Source organism: Sparus aurata, chromosome 6 (assembly GCF_900880675.1).
Source record: "Sparus aurata chromosome 6, fSpaAur1.1, whole genome shotgun sequence".
NCBI classification, from domain to species: Eukaryota; Metazoa; Chordata; class Actinopteri; order Spariformes; family Sparidae; genus Sparus; species Sparus aurata.
This window is the reverse complement of record NC_044192.1, coordinates 3,711,934-3,722,199: the sequence shown is the minus strand read 5'-3', so window position 1 is coordinate 3,722,199 and position 10,266 is coordinate 3,711,934. Positions and strand designations below refer to the sequence as shown.

Genomic DNA, 10,266 nt, shown 5'->3' with positions numbered 1-10,266 from the left:
AAAACATAAACACCTGTCTTCTAAGAGACATTACGTGTTTCAGTTTAGGATCTTTACATCCCAAACCGACTGTTTTAAACCCGCTGGCGAACTTCCCAAACCTCCGCAACTCCTTCTCCAGCAGTTCATTTGGGATGAACGGCGGGACACCGGACACAGTAACCCCCAATTTCCACTGGATACGTGTCCGCTGCGTTGCTGCTCCGATCCGGTTTTGCTCCGCCGTCCGCCGTCCAGCAATCTCCACCGGTTGCGGTTTGAGTCCGCTGCGGCGCAGTACGGTAGACAGCTGGCTCACGAGGCAGAGGAGTTCCCGCGATAATCACATGATCACTCACGACCGCAGTTATAGGTCTGTGTTATTAAAATCAAGAACACGAAGTGTTTCTGACCGAGGGAATAGCAGAAAGCTTGTGTTTGTCTCTTTTTTTGAGATTTATGTACTGGTGTCAACACCGAGTGTTTTATTTTGAAAGGTAACCGGATGCTGTTTGTTATTTTAGCGCTTGACTTCCTGTCTGCTCGGTGCTAAATTCAGCTGAATTGCTGCGTCGCGCTCCGGCATCCGCCAGATATAGGAGTCCTGCGTATCTGTGCCGGAGGGCTCCGGACTGCCGGAGCTGGGACGGAGCAGATACGCAGCGCAGCGGACCTGGTGGAGATTGACACATTGACTAAAGTGAAACGTATTTGCTCCGCTGGCCTGGCGGAGACGCAACGCAGCGGAGACGTATCCAGTGGAAATTGGGGGTAACTCTGGTGGTCGGCACCGCCAGAGGAGAGACCTGGACAAACACGTCCTGAATCACCACCCCACTCTCCACCAACTTATAAACACACTGCTCCTGTTTCTCAAACACCACCACGGCCTTGTTCATGCGGGAGGCATAAACCAGTTGATCGTGCCCGACCACCTCTCCCACAGCCAGCAGCACCACCTCCATCAGCACACCGGACCCAGGGACCAACCTCACGCCGTGTTGGAGGGACAGAGACGACGTCTCGGCGGACGCCATCTCACCCACCTGGGCGCCGACTTTCGGCTCTTTTTCAAACTTCAACCACTAATAACAAAAGTAAACCTTACCTGTACATGCACAATAAAGAGGAAGGAAAAGAAAAATAAAGTTTAAGCCAACAGAACAAAAGAGAAAGAAAAGTTTGGGAAAAACCGCAAGCGTCCACACCGCAGGCAGCCTCACTCTCAAAGAGAGAGAGAGAGAGATACAGATACAGATATAAGATATATAGATATATATGTGTGTATATAATATAGATAGATAGATAGATAGATAGATAGATAGATAGAGAGAGAGATACAAAACCAGTCCAAATATCAACTCATGCTCTATAACAGAACATAAAACATTTTTAAGGCTCCATATGTTGGATAACTCTTCCACATTATTTGTGGTTCTGTAAAAACTGAAATCAATGTGTAATCTGGCCTTAACCATTATAACAAATAAGGTAGCTGCATCAACATCCAGAGTGTTTTCTAATTTAGTCCTTCAACTGAGGTAGATCGCCATTTTAGCTTGGCCCAAAATAAAATTAATCAACTGACATTTCAATCTTCTTCTGTAGGTAAGGACAACCTAAAATGAACATTTCCCTAGAAAAAGTGTTTCCGAGCATCGTGAACATTCGCTGCAGCAGCTGAAACAAGGAGTCCAGTCTGCCACAGTCCATGAAGCAGTGAAACACAGTTTCTCTCTGTGGCCAGAAAGGACACTTCTCATTTACATTTGGGTTAATTGCAGAAATAAAAGCGTTCACAGCTACGATCCCGTGGAGAATTCTCCACTGCAGATCTCCAACTCTTTTGGTTATCGGTGGTTTATACAGTGCTCTCCACGCAGGTCTGACCTCATCATTGAGCCCTAGATGAGCTCTCCAAGGGGTGTCAGTCCGACCGCTGAGCTTGTCCTTGTTCAGAACCTGAACCAACAGTTTGTACATGGTTTTTCCTTTCATATCATTTAGCCTGTTAGGTGGAGTGTTGCTGGACTCCAGCAGTCGACCAATGCAGTTTTTAAAATCAGGAACAAGTGTCAGTGCAGGGAAGGGATCATCATTGTTTGGCTGACGGTGTCTGTTACAGTGAGCTGTTAGTAAAGAGAGTTCAGTCTGTGCTAGCTCACATCTCCAGGTGATGAGCAGGTGAGTTATGAACCTGACAGACCTAACTCCCACACGAGAGGCCAGAGCTGCAGCGTTGTTCAGACCTGGTCCACATAGTTGCACCACGTGTCCCAGCGTGACGACCCCCGCCGAGCGAAGCAGCTGCAGCACAGAAGGTCCCGCTGCGCTCCACGTTGAAGCGGGTCCCATGCACCACTGGCTCTTTCAAAAGCCAAAATAAGGAAACACAGTTCTTGCACTTAAAAGAATCATCACCAAGATACACACCAAGATATTTAAAACCTCCCTTGTTCCATCTTAACCCCTGAGGTAGAATGAGCTGTCTGCTTAACTCATCACTGGTTGCTAAAGCTTCACTTTTTCCCCAGTTGACTTTAGCAGAGGATACTGTACCAAACACATCAGCAGTTTCAACAAGGACATCAATATCGCAACAAGTCCTCCAATCCAAAACGACCGAATAAGTCGTTTGTTCCTTCCCTCTAATACGACCCACAGGAGCGTTTTCTAAATTAGCGCCTCTACTGGTGGCAGGAGATATACCACAAATACTTTTCGCCTCTGTGCATTGTCGGATCAACGCCTGATGGTCTAATAAAGGTAAGTAGCCAGTATATGGTGATTAAAAAAAAACAAAAAACAATTTTAGAACAACAGAATATAGTCTGTGGGTTTTGTGTTGTTTCGGCGTCTAGTAACGTTATAATACCTAATTACGTTATGTTTACCTAGGATTGGAATAACATTATAAGAGCTAACGTTAACGTTAGCTAAATTAGCTACCATGGTAATTATATAACCGGTAAGTTATGTGACATTCAACTATGCTTATGTTAACATCCGTTTTTACGATAGCTTATCAATGAGATCGCTTATTGTTAACGTACAGGTAAAGTTTTATAATTTCCAAGGACCGCCAAGACGTTACGTTAACGTTAACGTTAGCTTAAGTTAATATAGATAACGGTGTCTTACGTTATGTGCTTTTAAACCCTCCTAATTTCACAAATGGTTTGCTAAAAATATATCGATTTTAGATGATGTCAAGACACACGGGTAAAAAGCCAGGACTAAAGGTTGAAGACAGACAAAACAGGTGTTCAACTACATTTTATGACCCATCGGTTTCTGTAACCTGATGTCGATATTTGGCCAATGCAAACGCTGTTATAATGCATCACGTAACGTTGACTTTATTTACCAAACACGGTACTGGTTTTGTATAAAGTACACGTTTTGATGGGATGTTTGATTTTGTGTTGTTGATTCTATGATGCAGGAGCATCAAGTAATTGATCGACCAGATATGGTCAGGTGAGGGTGGTCCTATGTGTGCATGCTTTTAGGATTATTTATTTGTTAGAATACCACCTCACGTATATCATTCTCAATAGGTATTTGTTAATTCTATAACAAGCATTAAACAGGCATTTATTTTTACATTTGATCTTGGATCTCTTCTAGAGTCCCCTTCCTCTAGAAGATTACCACAAATACAGTTTTTCTGTAATGACCCAAAGGTACCTTTTTACCTTTGGGTATTCAACGTTGGAAAACGGCTACTTACTTGTTGTACCCCTTTGGATATTTAACCATAGAATTATGTGACTTTGGTTTAGCACCACAAACAAAATACTGGGAAGGTACATCCTTTCAAAGATCTAACTACTGTAGCAGGTCCTTTGAAAGCCTGTCAACATAAGAAAATTAAGTTCTTATCCCCTGATAACTCAGTATGCAGTGTTCTAAGCATTATTTTTCTTTCTCCAGATGCCTACTCAAAAAGAATGTCACGCTTGCAATAAAAAATTGGGGTAGCCAGCCAGACGTGTCAGCACTGTGGTGCTAAGCAGCCGCACAAGCAAAAGCTGGAGAAACAGAAGAAGAAAATTGCCCAGGACTGGAAAGACAGGCAGAAAAAAAACTGCAGTGTCAATTAAGTATACGATGCAACAAATCTACTGGTAGGTTTCTGTCTTCCAGACAGTTATCACAAAATAGTGTGTAAATAATAGCTCATCTTTACATTTACATACACATTGCTATATTGCTGTTACGTAATTGAGATCTTCAGCATTCCAACATTCATCCTTGTGCAAGACAATTCTGAATTTGAACTTTGACTTGGGTCTCATGCACCCCAGACTCAGTCCCCTGTTTTGTTTATAGTTTAATGCAATGTTTTTTTCTTTTACTTTCAACTAAATCAACATAAAAAGTAAGTAAGTTAGGAAGTGACTTCACCACTCACTGTCTTGATTATAACATTAAATGCTGAGCGCCATCAAATTAGGACTAACATTCCTAACCTTAATTAGTTGGAGAGTTAATTTTTCAGTCTGGAAGGACTATGACAGGAATGTTTGGACATTAAAAGATAGGCTTTGTTGTTAAATGTTATTTTTCTCTTGTCTCTGACTGAATTCGAATAGCTTTTTTTGCCAAGTTTATTTTTTTTACATTGTTACTAAGAAACTGTATATAGTTACTTCACTCTGACTTTTAATGCATAGCTTATCTGTCTAGGTATCAAAGCATAACACATTGTTTGTCTTAGTACTCTGAACTTGTTGTTATGTATCCAATTTATGATGATTTTGTGTCAATTTTGTTCCAGCTCCACAAGTGGGAACTTTTAGAGCGACATCCAATCCTCCTCCTTGCCAGGAGAACTACAAATGGTTTCTCTGCTGAGTGCTTCTGTCCATGGCAAATGGACACAGAAGATGCAAAAGATGCCCTTGTCACAATAAAGAGGATTTATGAAAGTCTTCTTAACGGTAACATACACAAATGCTATACTTTCACCCGAGAGTCATTTGAATGACCTGCTAATTAAAAAAGACATTAAACTTTACATACATTATCATATGGAAAAGCAAAGTATATTTTTTCTCACTTTAAGTTAAAATGTATACCTGGTCCTCACAGTTTGATGTTGAACATTTTAGTCTTGATTTATTTATTTATTGGTAATATGTCTCTTTCAGTGGTGCTGACATGTTCTTGAACAGCAAGTAGTTTTGTGCTCTTATCACATCTCACACACCAAATAATAGTATCTGTCCAGTAACAGACCCCAAGATGAAGGACATGACTTGTCTCCATCACTCTGAATAATTTTCAGACATTAATGTAAATAGTTTTCCGTGGGAAGTAAATAGTGCCACTGAAACAGTTCAGGATAATAATGTAATATCACACTTTTAATAATTTCTTGAACAGATCCTTGTTGGTATCTTTCACTTTGACTGATACTTTTGTTGTAGCTAAGTAGTACCACTAGTAGTGAATGGCTGCACTGAATATTCTCAGACTCCACACTGAAAAGATTCACAAACCTTTGTCAGTTTGTGATTGTCAACTTGCATGTTCAAAATAGAACTGTATGTAGCCTACCAAGACTCAGGTCTTGCTGGGAAAATAATTAGGACTATGACTACTCATACAGTCGTATTTTTCATTAATCAAAAAATCAATGTAGTTTAATGAGAAGATTATGGTTACTCTATTCAGCTCTGCATTATACTATTATAATATGATCTTACTGTATGAACTGTAACTGTATATAGCACTATATTTTTGGTCATTTAATTCCACATCATCAGGTATTTCTTTGTGCAGCTTCAATAGATTTGATATGTGATTGTTTACAACTGCTTATGCCATGTCCACATCACAATTTCTTATTCCCAAAAGTGACTATGGCAGTTGAACCACCAACCAGGATGACTCCAGCAGAAAACAGTGAGGCTCCACCATTGGACCACGATGTCTTCCCCTCTGACACTGCAGCTGACCCAGCATTGGATTCAGTGCCCTCACCTCTGCTGACCTCAGAGTCTGACACTGAATTCACTCTTGAACTCGTGCCTGTGTCTTCCTTGACCCCTCTCGTGTCCTTGTCCCACGTTCCTCCTGTGCCCTCTACCTCTCATTCCTCCCCCACCTCCCTGACTCCTCCTGTGTCTTCCTTCACCCCTCTCGTGTCCTTGTCCCACGTTCCTCCTGTGCCCTCTACCTCTCATTCCTCCCCACCTCCCTGACTGTGCCTGTGTCTTCCTTGACCCCTCTCGTGTCCTTGTCCCACGTTCCTCCTGTGCCCTCTACCTCTCATCCCTCCCCCACCTCCCTGACTGTGCCTGTGTCTTCCTTGACCCCTCTCGTGTCCTTGTCCCACGTTCCTCCTGTGCCCTCACCTCTCTCCTCCCCCACCTCCCTGACTGTGCCTGTGTCTTCCTTGACCCCTCTCGTGTCCTTGTCCCACGTTCCTCCTGTGCCCTCTACCTCTCATCCCTCCCCCACCTCCTGACTGTGCCTGTGTCTTCCTTGACCCCTCTCGTGTCCTTGTCCCACGTTCCTCCTGTGCCCTCTACCTCTCATCCCTCCCCCACCTCCCTGACTGTGCCTGTGTCTTCCTTGACCCCTCTCGTGTCCTTGTCCCACGTTCCTCCTGTGCCCTCTACCTCTCATTCCTCCCCCACCTCCCTGACTGTGCCTGTGTCTTCCTTGACCCCTCTCGTGTCCTTGTCCCACGTTCCTCCTGTGCCCTCTACCTCTCATTCCTCCCCCACCTCCCTGACTGTGCCTGTGTCTTCCTTGACCCCTCTCGTGTCCTTGTCCCACGTTCCTCCTGTGCCCTCTAACTCTCATTCCTCCCCCACCTCCCTGACTGTGCCTGTGTCTTCCTTGACCCCTCTCGTGTCCTTGTCCCACGTTCCTCCTGTGCCCTCTACCTCTCATCCCTCCCCCACCTCCCTGACTGTGCCTGTGTCTTCCTTGACCCCTCTCGTGTCCTTGTCCCACGTTCCTCCTGTGCCCTCTACCTCTCATCCCTCCCCCACCTCCCTGACTGTGCCTGTGTCTTCCTTGACCCCTCTCGTGTCCTTGTCCCACGTTCCTCCTGTGCCCTCTACCTCTCATTCCTCCCCCACCTCCCTGACTGTGCCTGTGTCTTCCTTGACCCCTCTTGTGTCCTTGTCCCATGTTCCTCCTGTGCCCTCTACCTCTCATCCCTCCCCCACCTCCCTGACTGTGCCTGTGTCTTCCTTGACCCCTCTCGTGTCCTTGTCCCACGTTCCTCCTGTGCCCTCTACCTCTCATCCCTCCCCCACCTCCTTGACTGTGCCTGTGTCTTCCTTGACCCCTCTCGTGTCCTTGTCCCACGTTCCTCCTGTGCCCTCTACCTTCCTTCTCCCCCACCTCCCTGACTGTGCCTGTGTCTTCCCTGACCCCTCTCGTGTCCTTGTCCCCTGCTGTTACTTCTAACCTCGCTCCTGTGTCCACCCAACTGGGTACCTCAGACTCAGTGTCTTCCTCATGGAAAAGACAAAAAAGGAGGAAATTGGACACTAGTGGTATGTGTGGGTTTGTCAGTCATTGTCTTATCACCATATGAATCCAGACTTTTTGATTTTGTACTGTGAAACAGTTTCAGTCAGAACAGTTTCATTTCAGCCTTCTCTCAGCTGAAGGAACAGGGCCTCTCTCATTGGAAGTAACAGTCCCCATTATTTTTCAAAATAACTTGAAGATGAATATGATATAAGGCAACAGTAGTGTTTTGATCAATCTTTAGTGACCCATAAAAATGTTACTTAGGAAAATACACTTCAGATTTGGCTATACACACACACACACACACCAGTGGCAGTTCTAGACCAGTTTTAATAGGGGGGGCCAGGTTGGGGCCGGCTTTTTTGTTAGGGGGCACATACAACCCGGAAAAAAAGATAAATCCCTCATTCAGACAAAGCAGTGTTTACAATTTCAGCAATTTTGATTGGGTAGTAAACTGCTGAGACACTTTATTTCTGCCTTTCCCTTCAGAACAAAATCATTGCAAGAAATCTGTCATTGTATTAATGCAGACTCACTGTAAGGGGGCCACAGGGGGGTCCAGACTCACAGTTACAGGGGCACTGGCCCCTGTTGGCCCCCCCCTAGAAACGCCCCTGACACACACACACACACACACACACACACACATATATATTATATATAATTGCTTCAGTTATTGATCTGTTTGTGGCTAGCATAAATAATCACAGCAACCAATTACTACTTCAACATGGGCATGAGTATTGTTTAAAGACATACTTTAAATGCAATATGAATCCTTCACCAAAAAGGACAAAAACACACAGCTGTGGTGTGTTGTGGGAATTCCCTCGTCTCAAAAATGTCATCCTTTGTATCATGTTACTGTAACATCAATGAAAAAGGTCCTGTTCAGTTGTTTACAGTTAGCATTAATTTTGATTATCAAAAGTCTGAGTTTCAGTTTGGATAGTTTCTTGAATCATGTCCCTCATTGCAATGTTTACAAGATGTCTGTTAAACCTACAAATTATTACCATCTTTTAATTCATTTCAGAATGTCCCATTCATCAAGGGTCAACCAGTTTCCCTACAAAAAAATACTGAGGGAAAGAATCAGGGAGGTTTGTTTAAAAAGCATTAGACATTACTGAAACAATGATAAAAATACCTCTTGGAACCATATAATTGTCCAACAGAAAGAAGTCTTGATAGCCATTATTCTTTGTTTAAAAATAGGGTTTCAGTTAGTCGAAAGCCAGACTGCACAAACAATAATGAAGTGACAACACTTAACAAATATGGTTTGATTTCAATATGTGTTTGAAAACATTACAAAATATGCTGAATATTTAGATACTACATCATTGTTCATTTAGGATTTAGGAATTTGTGTAATGCTTCATGTAACAATGTCCAGCCATTCATTACGTACATTTGTACTACACAAATTGTGTTTTCAGTAATTTCACATTTTCTTGTCATCACATTAAGTTAATTAAAAACCAAAGATCGAAATTTTCTACATTTTCAAAATTGTATGGAAAGCATGACAATTTTATAATGCTTATATGTAAGAGTTAGACCTGCTGACTTATTATTTCACTTTATTGTGTGAATTCACTTGGACTTACTGTTGTATTTACAGTTCAGTATGTGTAATATTGCCATTTGTCGAAAGAACATTTGATTAATTTTACCTTATGTCTTTCTGTCTTCGCTAAGGGCCATGCCGAGTTGTTGGTGCAGTGGCATCCTTGCTCTGGATGGTGAGTATGTTACCTGAACTTTACTTTACTGTAGATGATTGGGCCTGGGGCAACAGGACTAACACAAATATAAACATGTCTACAACTTGTCAAGCAAGTTACATAGCGGTCAAATAATGTTTGTGCAATGTAGTGCATTGGATTTAAGGTAAAAATACAGTATACAACAAAAGTAAGTATACCCCTGTGCATTATCACTAATTGTTAAATGATTCAAAATTGTATCATCTTACAATAATTGTAGCATTTTAGGGTAAAGGGTATGGTATTTTATCTTATTTTTAGTTCAGAACCCAAAAAGATATTATTTGAAATATGGTGTGTTTAACTATTAACTATTGAATGAGGTTTTTAACTACTGTTGTGGTTGGTTTAAACCTTTTATAAGCTGTAGGTGTTGGGAGCTGCTCTATAATGTCATTGACTTGAGCAATGGGAATAAAGCTGATTCTGAATACAGAACCAAATCAATATTACTGTCAGTGTATAGAATTAAAACGATCTTCTTAACATACTGTGATTCAGAAAATGATTTCAATCTGCTGTTAAATCTTGAAGGCAGTTGTATAAGTTTTATGCCATATTTTGAGGTCTCAATACCTGATGATTCCATGTCTCATTGTAAATAGTGCAGTTGCAGCGTAGTACTCCAAACAGTTACAAACAATGTGATTATGTAAACTTTCTGTCTTACAGTGGGGCAAAGTGGAAAAACTCCTGGGAGCCAAAAGAGAATGTACAAATTTAACACCATCCCGAAAATGCGTGTTGCATGTATTGTTTGTTGCTGTGTGTTCCATTCAGAATTGTTTATATGAAAATATTTTCATACATGTTTTTTTTATAACTGATTTTGATTTGTCAGATTAATTCCTGTAGTGAATCTTGACAATATGTTCATGAGTTCTGTCTGTTATGTCACTGCTTTATAAAGTGCATGAGCTAAATTTTCTGTATTTTAGGAGACTGGATATTTGTCAAATAAAACATTTTGAAATAACATACCTGTCGCTGACTGTGTTCCTTCATATAC

At 42.1% G+C, this 10,266-nt stretch overlaps 1 protein-coding gene and 1 long non-coding RNA gene across 2 annotated transcripts; both read left to right on the top strand.

Annotated features, from left to right (window-relative positions):
• Positions 1-3,954: 3,954 nt before the first annotated feature.
• On the top strand, positions 3,955-6,329 carry LOC115583295 (proline-rich receptor-like protein kinase PERK13). The gene is made up of 3 exons (XM_030419978.1): positions 3,955-4,109; positions 4,763-4,925; positions 5,845-6,329. Exons 2-3 carry the CDS (start codon positions 4,859-4,861, stop codon positions 6,189-6,191), a joined length of 414 nt encoding a protein of 137 aa, XP_030275838.1. The 5' UTR covers positions 3,955-4,109; positions 4,763-4,858; the 3' UTR covers positions 6,192-6,329.
• A 1,019-nt stretch (positions 6,330-7,348) lies between these two features.
• On the top strand, positions 7,349-9,992 carry LOC115583310 (uncharacterized). Its single transcript, XR_003984344.1, has 3 exons — positions 7,349-7,502; positions 9,190-9,233; positions 9,930-9,992. It is a non-coding gene; the product is annotated as an uncharacterized LOC115583310 (long non-coding RNA).
• The last annotated feature ends 274 nt before the right edge of the window (positions 9,993-10,266 follow it).

What these genes read in the sequence shown, in the direction of transcription:
- LOC115583295 (XM_030419978.1), top strand. Translation starts at nt 4,859, where the DNA reads ATGGACACAGAAGATGCAAAAGATGCCCTTGTCACAATAAAGAGGATT. An exon ending in TTATGAAAGTCTTCTTAACG is followed by an intron (nt 4,926 to 5,844) that starts GTAACATACACA and finishes TATTCCCAAAAG; the next exon opens with TGACTATGGCAGTTGAACCA.